This window comes from Oryzias latipes, chromosome 18, assembly GCF_053564925.1.
Source record: "Oryzias latipes strain Hd-rR chromosome 18, Olatipes_Hd-rR_3.1".
Classification (NCBI taxonomy): Eukaryota; Metazoa; Chordata; class Actinopteri; order Beloniformes; family Adrianichthyidae; genus Oryzias; species Oryzias latipes.
Genome location: NC_136254.1, coordinates 29801396 through 29818611, shown reverse-complemented (window position 1 = coordinate 29818611; position 17216 = coordinate 29801396). Strand labels below are relative to the sequence as shown.

Sequence of the window (17216 nt, the reverse complement as noted above, 5' to 3'; positions counted from 1 at the left end):
GCAGACAAACGGGCGCCTTTGATCACGCCGCTCTGACGCCGGCGCTCGTCGCTCCTCATTTCGGGGTCTCAAACTGCGAGTGGCAGAAACGGCAGATGAAGAGTAGGAGATGGCGAAGAGAGCGCGCTCACGCCCACACACAGCTGCTTTGTGCCTCTGAACCTCGTCTGAGATTTTCTGCATGGAGTATGTGATCAGAGTGAACCATTAACACGGTTTCTCTAACTGTCATTGTGTCTCATATTGAACCAGACGTAACACCACCAAGCGAAAGTTCATGTTGATGTCACTGAACTGACGAATATCGAGCAGCCAGGTGAAGCCCCGAACCGGAGTGTGAGGTTCATTCCTGCCATTGACCTGGAAAAGTCTCACTCCGATCATCTTTTGTCAAAGTTCGTCAAAAACTCCTGTCTTAGTTGCGGGCAGAGCCGTCGGCGCGGAGCAACCCCTCCCCCCTTCCTGTCCTCGTTGCTGAGAGCTCTCCGCTTACATTAGGGGTGCCCAAACTGCGGCCCGGGGGCTGGACCCGGCCCGCCCATGCATTTGACCCGGCCCCCTGAATGATACCAGAGAGGGACCCTTTTTCCTTTACTTGTTGTTGCATTTTTTTTTTTACATGGCCACGTGATCGAGACCCATGGAAGCATGAAAAAGTGAAGCATGGTGAACTAGGCCTGCCCAACGGAATCCCTGGAATTGTTTCCTCACGTCAATAAAGCTTATTTTAATTGAAATGTCAGCCAACCTAAAAATGCTGCTACTGCAACCTCCCTTTGCTCCCACTCGTAGGGACAAATGGCTCTCTGTCCAGGCGACTGGGACAGACCCCCCCCCCCCAATCAGAACGGAAAAATGACAAAAAGGTTAGGCAGGAGAAATGCAGGGTATTTAACCGGTGGTGGACAACCAAGTATTTTTTTATTGTTCAACATAAAGAAAAGGCTGTGTATCATCTGCCAATAGACGGTGGCGGCATTCAAAGAATACAATCTATACCGACATTATGAATGTTGTTTCTCTTTTGGCTTTTCCCATCAGGGGTCGCCACAGCGAACAAGTCGCATGGTAAACTTGGCAATGTTTTACGCCGGATGCCCTTCCTGACGCAACCCTCTCAAAGCATCCGGGCTTGGGACCGGCACAGAAGTAGAGAAGGGAACAGGGAGAAGGCTGGAGTTGAACCTGGGTTTCATGGACGGAAGGCACCGCAAACCAGCACGAGCTAAACGTCACAAATTGAAATATGATAGCTTGCAAATGCGAGCAGACAAACTCTCAAAGCTACTTTAGCTATTAAGCAATTAAGTTATTGTATGTTTGCTGACTCTTCTAATTTTCTTTTTTTTTTGGTGAAGAACCCAGAGAGGATTATTTGATGTCAGATCGGTTTATATATATTTGGTTATATGTGGCTTTCTGGGAAACAATAAATATTTACATTTAGGCAACCCTGCGACTGTCACACTTTTTTCTGTTTAAACTGACGCTGGCCCCCGATCAGAGAATGGAAACGTCAAGTGGCCCTCACTGGAAATAGTTTGGGGACCCCTGGATCACATGCTCTCCTGCTAGCTTGCAGCTCCTGCACAGTTTAGAGGCAGATGCTATAGCTCTGAAGGGGAAAACAAAGACGTACATGGATCTGTTCGTCTGCGAGTGGACGAATCAGGACTGAGCAGGGAGCTTGTGTCCCGTCCGCCGTATTTTCTGCGTCACAAACACGATCTTTTTCAAACAACACCTTCTTGTCTGCTCCTGATTTAAAAACAATTTAAACCACAATCTCCCAGTCTCTGGTTTGACACTCTTCTACCGGGGTCACCAAGATGGAGATGAACAGCTCTTGTGTTTGTGCTTGAAAGTTAATTTGTTTAAGATCTCCTGGATTTTATCTCAAAAATCAAAACTTTACATCAAACAGGGTTTGTGTAGAATCCAAAACAGGTGGTGACCGTACTGCACAGCCACTTTGCTGAGGGCAGTATCCATGATTGTGAGTGTTGCCCATAAAAGTGGACATCCTAGAAAGACAAAAAAAAATAGTAAAGGCAACACTTGGACGTTCTGTGTGCCGATTTATTCATCTAAATCAGTTAAAGCCGAATGAGTTCACCATTTTACCACTAGGTGGCGTTTCTTCATCCCCAAAACCTGGTCACTTTTATCCAAGATCAGTTTTTGCAGTCTCGCTGCTTCACACATTTTCTTTTCCTTTTTTTTTAAAGAGTATTGTGCTCTGCCTCCTAATTGGCTATATTGTCAATGAATCTCCTGTACAGAATGCATTCAGTTTGCCAAATCTACAAAAGTCATCGATCCCAATCAGATTTTTGCTGTTATTCTATAATACTGGACTTATGTGTATACGACGGTTTGAACCTTGAGAATTGAAACAAGAGAGTAAAGTGTGAAAAGGTTCGTGTCTGCCTGATAAACGTGGATAAAGTGTGTAGAGAGGAGTTTTAAAGTCTTAAAAGATCTAGAATTGTTGTAATAAAATAATGGTGACTACTAAGTAGATTTCGTCTAACAAGGGTTCTTTTTAGAACGTACCTAAAAAGTCTGTTGGTGAGGTTAAAACCTTACTGGAGGTTTTCCTATGAGTCTTTAAAGGGTTTATACGAGCCAGTTATATGGTGAGGGTGAAGGCATTAGGTCTGATCCCTCGCGTTCATCCATTATGTCTGTTTGTCTGGTCTTGTGTGTTGTGCATGCCCTCGAAATGTATCATGAAATGACGCAAATAACAATTTTTAGTAACTGTGTGTTACATGATCAACCCTTTGTGAGGTAGCGGCCATATTTGATTTAAATCATCTAAAGCCTTAGTCACAACTGCCCTTACGGGTAGATAGGGGTTTAAAAATGGACAGGTGACCCACATGAAATATTTTGTGCACGGACTATCTCCCTCTTCCGGCTCAAAATGTTCATGCATACTTTATTCTACAAGTGTGCTGCGAGTGACAAGTTGTGGTGGACCCCACCCTTACATTGACGTGTTCTCCCTACCATGACAAAGGTGGATAAAGGTGGAAAGATTTCATGTAATCCATGGACACCAGTGAAGATCACAAATCATTGAAGAAAAAAGGTTCAGCGCACTGTCTAGTGGGTCTAGATGACCCAACTCCCAATGTTAACGTGCCTTGGATAGCACAAGGGTTATAGAACACGTAAGGGTTAAGTAGGTGAGATGCAGGCGTGTTGTACGGATTTCTTGTTATGGTTGAACCCCTCAAACCTTGTAGACTGTGCAAGAAGCCCCACAGGAACTTGCGTATCATACGAGCAACCCCAGGCGTTCAGCATTTATTGGTTGAGTCTTCTTCTGACCTGTCTTACCCGACTTGAAAGGCTCCAATTTACTTAATAACGAGAGTGTAACGTTGGGGCATCGTCTGAAAGCATCACCCATACGTCATACAAGCATGTGTCTTCCATTAGCCTTACAAATTCTTCACGTTACACTTACCACACGCACGCACAATAATGGTTCGTTCCATTTTTTGACGTCCCTTGGGGTGGCGGTATGAGCCTCGAGGGAACTACAGGACCCGCCTGAACTCACCTCAAGCTGCTCCTCTGTATGACCCTCCAAGGGTCAACCCCCCCGTATGTGTAGTTGTGACTAAGGCTTAAGATTGTTTTGGTAGGGCCTTTCTCTAGCAAAAAACAACAAATTAACCCTTTGTCTCTTGTTGTTGATGATCTCACCCAACCGCCAACTGTCCATTGCCATCCCTCCGCTTTGTCTTCACCTCATCGTCACTTTCCTCATCATCAGCATCTAACGATGTAACATCAAGCCACTAGGCGCCGCCTGTCTGTCATGCTCCCCCTCCCCCCCTCAGCCAGGGATGCAGGTAAGACGTCTTCCATTCTTTAGGGACAAAAACACTGAACCACAAGTGAAGAGCAGACGTGTTAGGGGAGGGGGAAAACAGGATGAAAGTGTCAGATAAAGTAGGGAGGAGCTGTGAAGCTCTGGTGCAATCAGTTAAGGAAAGATGGGAAACCGAAGATTGGAGGGTTAGAAAAAAAGCTGGTTGAGGGACTGTGTTGAACAGTCACAGGTAAACGGATCCTGAAGACTGCTGGACTGGACCCGATCCTATCTCTGCTCTCCGTGCTGATAGGTGTAGCTGTTTCCAATCCACTCCTGACTCTAATTGATCTCCAAGGAGTGAAGGAGGCTCTGCGGCTCTGCTTAATAATTAACTGACCAATCTTCAGCCCAGGAGAAGACAGGAGAAAAGGGAAGTGCAGAGGAAAAGAGTGAGGCAGGCGGCCCTTTAACAAGCCACTCGAGTGTTTTAAGCAGCGCAGGACAGAAAAAACTAAAGAGATAAGAAAGGAGAAAGATAGTGTTTTGGAGAAGCTGAAAGAAAAATGGATGTGCTGACGACTAACACTACGTTCACACTCGGCATTTAAGCAACCACTTCCAACAAAAAGTCCATATAATCGTGCGTTCGGTCTTCCCCTCTCTCATTCACGTGTCGCAGCACAAGTTTTTACGTTTGTTTTGGGGGCTCTATGTACAAAACATGCAGCCATCGAGCAAGCAGCAAAAGTTCAATCATTTGACCAATCAGACACTCAGATTTGATAGTGAGTATGGATGCTAAACACGGAAATAACAACCGAGATACTCATATTTGATACCGGACAGAATTCTATGATGCTAAGTCTTTCATATATCGGAATAGAGCTGTGGAAGAAAAAGTTTGGAGCAGGATTTCTGCGACGTTTTGCACCAAACCTCTTCCAACTGTGGGTACATTTGCTAGTATCGGGTAGCAACAGTCCAGTGTGAACACAGTATTCTAAAAGCATCAGGTGCCATAAAGCCGGATTTCCACTGGTCCGTCTGCGGTGCACCTCCTGGGAGACCTTGGTTAGTTTACATTGTCTCTGTTGCGTCTCTGGTCCGTCTCTCCTCCCCCTTGGCTTTCGGAGGATTGGTTTGTCCTGCCACCTCCATGTCGAGCAGGTCGTCCCGCTCTCTTCGCTCATGGCCGTCCTCCCAAAGTCCATGTAAAATGCATGTTTTGTATCATAAATGATGTTTTTTTTTACTTCAAAAATGAAACTTTCGTGTTCCATGACAAAAACGGCATTATGCGTGATGTTAACATTCGTTATCGGGTGGGCAGGTCATCATAAATATGAAGTACGATGGCGTATACTTATACAGCGCTTTTCTACCTACAAGGCCCAAAGTGCTTTACAGTCACAGTCCCATTCACCCAGTCACACACACATTCATACACACACATTCACACACTGGTGGCGGCTCCGCGGCCGAACACTGGCGCCAACCTACCACCAGAGGCAAGGTGGGGTTCAGTGTCTTGCCCAAGGACACAACGATTCATGGGCGTGCAAGGTGGAAATCGAACCTAAAATCTAACGTTCGTGGGTCGACCGCCCTGCCGCTGCACCACGGCCACCCGAAGTAAAAATTTAGACAGTTATACTCTGAAAGGACAACGGAAGTTTTTATGTTGAAAGTCGGTCCTTTTTTCAGTGTTTCCAGTTTCTCTGGCTTTTCCCCTCAGAAATGACGCGTGGACGGACTGGAAGTAGAACTCCTGAGCAAAGCTAATGCAATTTGAACGTCAGGGCCGTCCAGCTTCAATGTTGGGTTGATGTACAGACGTTCCTGCTGTGCGATGTGAGCATCAGTTGCAGCGGTCTGGCAGCATCGCGTTTTTGGTGTCGCAGTCCAGTGAGAGTTCAAAACTATGAACTTTGGCCTGTCGTGTGTTGATTGACACCATCAGTGGGTGGAGTCCAAAATCAAACATGGAGGAGATTCTGATCCTCCTTAACTTTGTAATATTTTTCTTTTTTCCATCAAGAGAACAGCAAAAAGATCGACTACTTTTATTCTTTTTTTACATTATTTTTCCTCCTTGAACTAATGCGTGACACCAAGTCGTCAAACGGGGTCACAGAGAGCTGGAAGACGGTCCGTCATTCAGACGCAGCTCCTGCTGTAGATGGTGAAGCTCACCATACTGGGAGAGTCTCTGGATGATGTCATGAACCCAGACATGGGGATGTGATTACTGATGTTTTTGTAGAGCTCTTTAAGATAAACACAATGGAGGCGCACTGCAGACGAATCAGTGTAAACTGGTGGCATCCTGACCTGTCCTAACTCCATCAACAGGATCTTCGTTTTACAGCGATGTTCCTTCTTTCTTTTGGACACCAGAAAGCTAAAACACCAACATTTTCTTTCAGGTTTGTTCCACAGAGCCATAGCTCAGAGCGGCACGGCCATCTCCAGCTGGTCCGTCAACTACCAACCCCTCAAGTACACTAAGATCCTGGCCAGGAAGGTGGGCTGCACCTACTCAGACACCGTGGACCTGGTCGACTGCCTGAGGCGCAAGACCTTCAGGGAGCTGGTGGATCAGGACATCCAGCCGGCGCGCTACCACATCGCCTTCGGCCCCGTGGTGGACGGAGACGTGGTCCCCGACGATCCCGAGATCCTCATGCAGCAGGTGAGGGTCTGCCGTGACAGTGCAGATGGAGGACGGCTAGGAGAACGCCAAAGAGGTGTGGCGATAACCTTTGCAAAGAGTTAAAGGTCTGTTGGTGACGTTTATCAGCCGCTGTGAGCTCAAACACCACCAAAAAAAAAGAAGAGCAAAACATGTTTTTACAGACGACTGATTCAAAATAACCTTTAGAGATTAGAGAGATTAAGGTTTAGAGCTCTACCTTCTTGTTGTCTACTCTATACAGTAGTTTCCTCTCATTTTAGTATTCCTTTGCATTATTTATCTAAAGATATTGCAATCATTTATAATTTGATTTGATTAGATAGTTTCAAGCATTGACTGATTGGACACAATATAACAAAAACACTCATATATATCAAATTCATTACAGAAATGATTAAATGCATTGATTAACAAAACGTAAGCAAAGAAAAATTAACAGAAAAGTAAGAAGAAAAAAATTCTGTCTGATAATAAGTTCACATTAAATTACACATTAAATAAAGTGGTTATTAACTAAATTCCAGTAGAGATGATATGTTGATTGAAAAGGAGTGGGAAGAAGCAAACACATCTAGAATTTACTTTTAAAATATTTTGATGATTTAGTATGACAGGTGGTCTAACAGCCTTGTGTTCAACAGAAAAAGGAGACAAAAATAAGTCTGTTCCAGGATCAGAGCATCACATTTTCCTCCTCTTTTATTTTGAAATGTAAAAGTCTCCTGTTGTCCATCACACATCCACAGTCCTCGCTGCCTCTGCTGCTCTGCTCCTGTGTCGTGCTGCTGAATCCAGAGCTTTTAATCTGAAAGTCAGTTCTGGAGAACAATGGGGGCCAATTGAATTAAAAAAAAAAAAAAAAGCAAGAAGTATTTCAAAATAAAAGCTTGACAATAATGTCTTCTGTTATCAGTCTGTTATTGTCTTTCTTTTTGGTTCAAATGAGTCCAAACTAACAGCTATTTTCTTCTGCTCTGTAAAGAAAATAATATTAAGGAAAGTATTCTCTTTGAATGAATTTTTGTGGACAGATTTAATGTTATTTCCATTTTCCTTTAACTTTAATATCAAGATTAGACGTTTAGATAATTGTAAAAACACACTGTAAACCATTTCCCCCCTCTATCTGCTCAAAAACCTGTTCTTCCCCTCTTGTACCACTAGGGGGAGTTCCTCAACTATGACATCCTCATAGGAGTGAATCAAGGAGAAGGGCTGAAGTTTGTGGATGACAGTGAGGACAATGACGGCATCACTGCCGCAGCGTTCGACTACACCATCTCCAACTTTGTCGACAACCTCTATGGGTACCCCGAGGGTGAGGAACGCCCCCAGCACCGCCCTTGATTAAATGGGCAGAAGGATCCATGGCTATTTTGATTTTTGGGTCAAATCTGTCAGACAAGGAACAGTAAAAAACAACCCTTAAAGTAGAATAAAGCATCCTACCCTGGGCTTACTCTGCATCCAATCCATCTGCGGTGCAGCTGCCGGAGTCTTTACGCAACTCGAAAAGTGTGAGAGGCCTTCACTTGGCATACAGTCCAGTCTGGCCTCTCTGGCACTCCAAATTTTTTTTTATTGGCTTCAAAGTTTGGCCGGACACCGGAGCGACCCTGGAGCACTTTTTTGTGAAGTTGGGGCAAATGAAACGACCTACACTGGAAACTGTGCGAGGGAGGGTTAAGTGCATCCGGAACATATTTTATAATGAAACCAATTTTCGGCTGTACCTGCTGTGGTGTAAACATTACGTCATTTTCTGCTGACACGGGTCAAAAAGGGGTTTAATAGAGAGTCATATCGGTCATTTAACACCATCGACGACGAGAGGCTGATCACAGCCATCCCCTTCTTTATGATACAGCTCATGCTTTTTATACGGATAACATATAGGACTGCATCAGGACTGCAGCCATCAATAACCAATGTGAGTCATCTGCCACAGCTAGAGCGCTCCACTGGCTGCACTGGAGCTGGACTGGATGCAGTGTGAGCCCAGGATAAAGGTTGACAGTTTATATCAAGATAAATACTTTTAGTAATGCTAAAGGCCGTGTCACACAGCCACTGCGTACATTTTGCACATTTTCTACGTATGAAATTTCGGGCATTCGTGATGCATGCGTTGATGTATGTCATTCAACTTTTCCCACTCTTTCCATGTATATTCACATGTGACCAATTTTCATCTGTGCAATATGCACAAAATGTAAGTAGTTACTGGGTGACACGACCTTTACTTTCAACTTTGTCAGATATTTAAGCATCTAAAATGTTTTACCTGTCTCATCGTAGGTGTTTCCAACTTTATTGGCTTGATTTGTCTTTTCTTGCAGGCAAAGACATCCTGAGGGAGACCATTAAGTTCATGTACACCGACTGGGCGGACAGGGACAACGGAGACATGCGAAGGAAAACTCTGTTAGCCCTGTTTACCGATCACCAGTGGGTGGCGCCGGCAATAGCTACCGCCAAACTGCATGCCGAGTTTCAGTCACCCGTCTACTTTTACACCTTCTACCACCACTGCCAGACAGAGACGAGACCCGAGTGGGCAGATGCAGCTCACGGGGATGAGATACCCTACGTCTTCGGTGTGCCCATGATCGGCGCTACCGACTTGTTTCCGTGCAATTTCTCCAAGAACGACGTGATGCTGAGCGCCGTGGTCATGACTTACTGGACCAATTTTGCCAAGACAGGGTAAGCCTACATGTCATAGCTCATAAAACCGATCAATTTCAAATCTTTAAAGACCTACTCTGATGAAAATAGTATTTTACATATGTTCTTGTTGCATTTTTCTGATGACACATATGAAGAAAATAAGGCTTAAAGTACCATTTCTGAGGATTTCTTGATTTAAATGTGATTCAGAAGTAGATGAAAAAATGTAGTTGTGACATCACAAATACACTGGGCGGGCCACAAGCTCCGTGCTCTGCCCCATTCCGATATTTCCGCTTTTAGAGAAATAGATCCATGAACGTTTTCGTTTTCCTCATCTGAGCTGGGATCTGGATCAAAACTGTACAGCTGGATAGCTCAAATTTTTATTGCAAAAGTAATGTGACGTTTTGGGTTTGAGGGGCTGTAAGCTAGCAGTAGAGAGTGTAAACAGAGAGCTCTCAGCAATGGGAAGAGGGGTGCTCCATACCAGTGGTCCAGCCTAGAACTGCTGCCACTTTGCAGAAACTATGTCTTAAAAAACTACACAGGTGTTTTGATTTTGGTTAAAAATAGCATAATCATAATTAAAAGACCATTACTCTAAAAATACATCAAAAGATGATCAGAGTGGAACTTTGAAGTATTTTGGGAATTGTAGCTAAGATGTTCTGTTTGTTGTCCCTTAGTGATCCCAACCTCCCAGTTCCCCAGGACACCAAGTTTATTCACACCAAACCCAACCGCTTTGAAGAAGTCATCTGGACCAAGTTCAATTCAAAGGACAAACAGTATCTCCACATCGGCTTGAAACCTCGAGTTAGAGACAACTACAGGGCCAACAAGGTGGCCTTCTGGCTAGAACTGGTGCCACATCTTCACAGTCTACATGAGATCTTCCCCACGACCACCCGTTCACCCCCAGGAGGTCCAGGGACTATGAGACCAGGGCCAAGACCCTCGGGCCCTCGCACCACTCGATACCCCTACCCAACCTTCCCGTCCGAGTCCGACCCCGAGGGCTCAGACCGTCCTCCCCAGGAGCTGTTTCCCGGGGACACCCGCGACTACTCCACTGAACTGAGCGTGACGGTGGCCGTGGGAGCCTCGCTGCTTTTCCTGAACATCCTGGCATTCGCAGCTCTGTACTACAAGCGCGACAAGCGACACGAGATGCGGCGGCATCGTTTGTCCCCCCAAAGAGGCGGGCCTGCAAACGACCTGGCCCACAGCCAGGAGGAGGAGATCATGTCGTTGCAGATGAAGCACTCCGAGCATGACGCCCACCACGACATGGAGCCCTTGAGGCCTCACGACATTCTGCGGCCCGCCTGCCCGCCCGACTACACCCTGGCGTTGCGTCGGGCCCCTGACGACGTGCCACTGATGACGCCCAACACCATCACCATGATCCCAAGCACCATCACCAGCATGCAGCCTCTTCATGCTTTCAATACCTTTCCTTCCACTGGCCACAACAACACCCTACCCCACCCCCACTCCACCACCAGAGTATAGTAGGGACTGGCCCGGCGAAGCTCCAATCAAGGACCTGGAATACTGGCCCTACTGCTTACCAGGAGGGGAGCCCTCCAGATGTGGGCCTTTATTCTCTATTATTGTCTCTTTTCTCAAAGGAAGCAGCCCCCTCTAGTGGCGGAGCATGCAGAACTGCATGGAAGCAGATCCTCTTTGAGGGCGACTCAAAGAAACAGTTTTTAAAGAGCATCTGCTATTTCTAGACAGAAACAGACAAATGGTTTCGCTCCCTCCTGTTTTATCTATTCATTTTTTTGCAATGGAAATGTCTTATATTTCGTTCTCCTGTGTTTTCTGTGAACATTTCTTTTCTTTCGATGACATCTGTGTCTTATCGCTGCTCCGGTCCTATGGTTCGACTGGATTCTCCACCTCCTCGGCGGCGCTCCCTCGCTCTCGAGACGCTCAGAGCCGGAGGGGACGAGACGAGCACACGGTTGCTATGGAGACCTCTCTGTCATCCCGCCGGCGTTCTTGGTGCCAAGTACGTACTACTGTGTTCCTCATCAAGGGGAGACAAAAGAGAATTCCTGTCAACCAGCAGAGGCCGTGTGATCCCATGACAAAGTGCCAAACTGGCCCTCAGTGTATTTTCTTCAATTCATCTTGTTTCTATGGTGTTTGTTTTATTGTGGAAGGATGTCTTGCTGACAATATAGATATAGAGAAAAGTATTATATATAGTTCTATATAAATGTGTACAAAGGAGAAAGTATATGAGTGGGTTTTATCAGGGGGCGGGGGTCTATGCATGAATTATTTTTCAAAGATAACGATGAGGGTGGGCGGGATCAGTCAGTTTCCTAAATCCAATCAGATGATTCTGGTCCGATTTGAGTTTTCCTCCCTTTGAACGAATCTCCATTGATTTTCCAAAAGGGCCACTAATAGCTAAAGATGTCTGTCCTCCATTATGATGCTATGTACGGAACCCCTCCCCCAAACAAAGATGATGAAGCACACCCTCATCTTCCATCAGCAGCTTCTCCTGTGGTGCAGAGGACGCAATTATTTTTGTATTCAGTCAGATTTTTCTTTCTGTTGCATCAGATAGGCCTTAATTAGACAGAGACAGGCAGCTCCCCCCTCCCAAAAGCCTCAGCATACATCACGACAGCGTCTCCTCTGTAAAATCGCTCACCGTCTTGGATCATCCGGCTGGTTTTCCATAGCCCTTACGTTACGAGGTCAACAGTTAAGCACACTGGAGGGATTTCAAACGCGCCCACCGCTTCACAAAGATGTCAAACCTGGGTCTGACGAAAACACGCCAGTACGTTCTTCGCTGGTGCTCCAGTGTTCGTTTGCTTTCTGTCGTGTTACTGCCTAAAGGGAGGCGGGGAGGACTGAAAATGCGCCCATGTGTAAATCGCAAAACAAACACTCTGGGCGCAACGAAGAGAGAGGATTCGAACTTGGACGCAAGACCACCGTGTCGACTTTTATACTCCCCTGCCAAGCGGAGGACAGAACCAGAACACAACCCGGATCTATTCCACGCGCTCCCTCCAGAGGGCGCCATTGTGTTGAACTGAGCGCAGCCCGCGCCGAAGTGGACGGACACCTGGCGAGGATCAAAGTGTACATTTTTACCTGTAAGAACCGCCCAGACAAAATATTTGTAAATATTCAGTTTCTTGTTTGTTTGTTTTTATTTTCGTTGGTTTGTTTGGGATTTTGAGCGAATGAATTCTTACGTTGTGACAACTAAAGACAGCAGGTGCAGCTTTTCAAAAGTCTCAGAGTTCCTCCCACACAACAGCTGTGACCTGTTTTAATGGTTGATGACAGACGAAGTGTCCTGTAGCATCGTGATTCCTGAACGGGAAAGTCGCTGTAGCAGATCCACAGAGGGCCAAACACTGTCGTTTACAGACATCAACAGGTTACAACCATTTCCTGTCACATTTGTTCTAAAGTCTACCACTGCAATTGAAGCTATATTACATCATTTTCTCATTGTTTGGTATATAAAACCAAGTTTACTGCCTGTTGAGTTTTTTATGGAAGGCGTAGACTAGAAAACCAGCTCTGCTCTGAACCAACCCGAACACCAACCATAAAGGGGCGCCGTCAGATGTCGGCTCGCCTCACATGTAGCAGGGATAACATGTAGCCTTTGGGTTGGAGAAACACTGCGATGCCTCAAATGTGCAGAAATTGCATCCTCCTTTTGGTCCAGTTTTTGTGTATCAAAAAACGATGTTTTCTTTACTGGTTGAGCCAACACAACCTCCTTTTATGGTGGGGACGTTGGTTGGAAAACAAATTCACTCGGGCAATACTAAGTACCCCAATAAGTATTCCATATGATGAAACAGTTGACCAATCTTTTAATCTGCTCTTAGCTCTGAAAACCTTAGTCTTAATTTTCAGTTCATAGCAGCCAATTCTTGGCTCTTTGTCTATTTTAAACATTTAAACTTGTTTTAGGTTTTTGAGATTTTCTCCAAAGCATTTCAGAACCACAGTTCTTTCTTTACTCCATTCACTGTTGTATAAAGTCCGGAGACTCGCATTAGCCTTTGAACAATGTATGCTGCCGACAACACCAATTGAATTTGAATTACCCTAACTCTTCAACCATTTACATACATTATTAATGTGAAGTGTTGATGTACATTAGTACTTTACGTTAGCAAAGTGTTGCATATTGGCTCAAAGCCGATATATAAGTACTAACATCAAGCAACTTTACTAACAGAAATTTTTTACTCATGTAACTTGCTGTTTATGTTGCTTTTAAAGGTTGCTTTTACAAGTATTCATTGTTTGTGGGGTCATGGATCGTATGTCAGGGAGGGGGTGGGTACAGGTTGGGTTGGGCTTTTATTGCAATACCTGTGTATGTTTCTGATTTTAAATGTAAAGTGCTTCGAGCTGAGCAATGCATAAGAAGCACTTTTTATTAAAAAAAAAAGTTTTATTTGAATTTGATATTGGCTCAATGCCGATTTGCACTACTTTGCTAACATAAAGCAATACTTTACTAACTTTGCTAATGTAAAGTGTTTACTAACTAAGGTGTTGCTATTTGTTAGCACTTTGCGTTAGCAAAGTGTTGCATATTTGCTCAAAGCTGATATAAAAGACTTTGCTAATGTAAAGAGTTTACTGTTGCAAAGTGGTGCTTTACATTAATAATTTCACGTTAGCAAAATATTTTACTTTAGCATTTTACGTTGGCAAAATATCATATATTGACTCGAAGCCAATATACATCATTTTGCTAACATAGGCAAGGCATGTTTATTTGTATAGCACAATTTGTAGACAAAGTACTGACGTATAGCAACACATTTGTAACATAAAGTGTTTACTAATGTAAAGTGGTGCTTTACATTAATATTTTCACGTTAGCAAAATATTTTATGTAAGCATTTTGTTATTTTTTACGTTAGCAAAAAGTTATATAGTGGCTTGAAGCCAATATATAACTTTTTGCCAACATAGGCAAGGCAAGTTTATTTGTGTAGCACAATTTGTACAAAAAGTACTAACGTATGGCAAGATTTTTCTAACTTTGCTAATGTAAAGTGCTTACTAATGTAAAGTGTTGCTTTATGTTTGCACCTTATGTTAGCAAAGTGTAGCATTTTTGCGCAAAACTGATATGAAAGACTTAAATATAAAGTGCTCAATAATGTAAAATGTTACTGCTTTACTTTAGCACAGTGTTGCATATCAGTGCAAAGCCGATATGCTAATTCCGCATCAGAATCAACTGATTTACATTTATTATGTAAACACTTCACCAAAGTAAAGTGTTGCATTTCAGTACAAAGCTTCTTTTTCCCACTTCAGAATCTGTTGGAATTGCGTTAATTGAGTAAATGGTCGGAAACAGTAGCTAAAGCGCTGGTGGTTTGACTAAATAACCTGGATGCTCTTAAAGCTTCAATACCAGCCCAAATCATAATTGTTCCACCTACATACTTCTCACTTCTGTGACAATATTACATTTTTCTCTCTGCTTTTATTTTTTTTAATAAGACAGAACTGAGAATAGCCCTCTTTACGTGTCATTTCAATTGGAGTTTTACATTTTTGGAGACAAAAAAAGAGAACTGAAAGAATCAACAGTTTTTTCACCTACTGATGTCTTTTTAAGCAACCTTCCTTCTGATCTTTATTTGTTTGTGTTTTAAAAATGTCCTCTAGTATCTGAAATCTTCTCAATTTTCTCCCTGAAACAGCAGAAACTAATTAGTGCAACCAGTCCTTCCCTCTTGAGTCCCATAGACTTAGAAGGGATACTACCGGGTATTGCCCAAGTATTTTTGTTGAGTTTGGTTGAACAAATTCAACAAAAATGAAGTGAGTTGGGTGTGTCTAATACAAGTGGATGCTGCTTTTGCACAGGTTGATAATTTCATGGGGTAATGATATTGCTCCAGCCTTTTGGATTCAAATCACTGTGCTCTCGTCACTGTGGAGTCTCTCCTGCAGTGGGATCAGAAGTGCATCCCAGCTGCTTTTCCCGCATAAAACGTCCTTTCTTTGGTCTTTCCGTTTCCGTTGTGTGGAGGAAATCTGTAAGAAACACAGAGACTGCAGGTCTGCACCTGTTGTCTTGTTTGTACATTCTATGTTGACATCAGAAACCCAAGACTTGACATTGAGAAAACTGTTTAAATAATGGGAAAAAAAAGAAAAAGACATGAATATTAAAAAAAGTAAAGTAAAAATTATATACATAAATGAGGTGATGATATTTCTGTTACTTTAGAAGTTATTATACACTGTATGCTGTGGTTCTGATCTGGCAAACATTAAAGAAATTCATAACCAAACAGCAGTTTGTTTTCTCTTTTCATTCGCTTTACTTTCATTCCATTCAGTTCAGGTGATATTTGTATGTATATATATATATATATATATATATATATATATATATATATATATATATATATATATATATATATATATATATATATATATATATATATATATATATATATATATATACATACATGCAAATATCACCACATATTTGTATGTATATATATGTATGTATGTGTGTGTATATATATATATATATATATATATATATATATATATATATATATATATATATATATATATATATATATATATATATATATATATATATATACTCCACGAGCGCCTGGCAGCACAAATGAACCAGCTGCTAAGAGATGGGACTCACCCTGAATGGCTAACGGAAGGGCGAACGATCCTGATCCAGAAGGATCCCTCAAAGGGTGCAGTCCCATCCAACTACCGGCCAATAACCTGTCTGTCCACAACATGGAAGCTCGTGTCAGGCATCATTGCAACCAAGATAAATAGGCACATGGATCAATTCATGAGTAACACACAGAAGGGCATTGGTAGAGACTCCAGAGGAGCCAAACACCAACTCCTGGTCGACAGAACAGTCGCTCAAGACTGCAAGTCACGACACACCAACCTGTGCACAGCCTGGATTGATTACAAGAAGGCCTATGACTCGATGCCACACACATGGATCACTGAATGCTTGGAGCTGTACAACATCAACAGGACTCTAAGAGCCTTCATAGGAAACTCAATGAAGCTGTGGAAAACCACCCTTGAAGCCAATGGAAAGCCACTTGCACAAGTGTCCATCAAATGTGGGATATACCAAGGTGATGCTCTGTCCCCACTGCTGTTCTGCATAGGTCTCAACCCCCTCAGTCAAATAATCAACAAGACTGGCTATGGATACCGACTCAGAAATGGGGCCAACATCAGTCACCTCCTCTACATGGATGACATCAAGCTATATGCTAAGAGCGAGCGTGACATTGACTCCCTGATCCACACCACCAGGATCTACAGTACTGACATTGGGATGTCATTCGGGCTCGAGAAATGCAGCCGGATGTTGACAAAGAGAGGCAAGGTAGTCCACACAGGGGGGGTCTCACTCCCAGAAGGAACAATAGCAGACATCGAGGACAGTTACAAGTACCTTGGAATTCCACAGGCAAATGGCAACCTGGAGCAGGCAACAAGGAAAGCTGCAACAGCTAAATACCTCCAACGAGTAAGGCAAGTCCTGAGAAGCCAGCTCAATGGCAAAAATAAGACCCGGGCAATTAACAGCTACGCACTGCCAGTTATCAGATACCCTGCAGGAATAATAAGATGGCCAAAGGAAGAGATACAGACCACGGATGTTAAAACACGAAAGCTCCTCACCATGCATGGAGGGTTCCATCCCAAATCCAGCACCCTGAGACTGTATGCTAGCCGCAAGGAAGGAGGCCGAGGACTAGTGAGCGTAGAAGCCACTATCCAGGATGAAACATCCAAGATCCATGAGTACATCAAGCTCAAGGCCCCAAATGACAGTGTGCTCAGTGAATGTCTCAGGAAATGGAGAGCAGAGGATACAGTGCTGGAGGACAGATCCTCATGGGAGGACAAACCCCTGCATGGGATGTACCACCGGACCATAACTGAAGTGGCTGATATCAAGAAGTCCTACCA

The 17216-nt window shown here is 43.7% G+C and overlaps 1 protein-coding gene across 3 annotated transcripts in view; it reads left to right on the top strand.

The window, feature by feature from the left end:
* The window catches only part of nlgn2a (neuroligin 2a), a 238719-nt gene extending 223190 nt beyond the window's left edge, over positions 1-15529 (top strand). For all 3 annotated transcript variants that reach the window (XM_020711522.3, XM_011487310.4, XM_078936303.1), the window contains 4 exons: positions 6259-6524; positions 7692-7845; positions 8867-9233; positions 9887-15529. In XM_020711522.3, coding sequence (XP_020567181.1) covers positions 6259-6524; positions 7692-7845; positions 8867-9233; positions 9887-10715 — 1616 coding nt within the window. In that variant the 3' untranslated portion in view covers positions 10716-15529. The remainder of the gene's footprint in view (positions 1-6258; positions 6525-7691; positions 7846-8866; positions 9234-9886) is intronic.
* The last annotated feature ends 1687 nt before the right edge of the window (positions 15530-17216 follow it).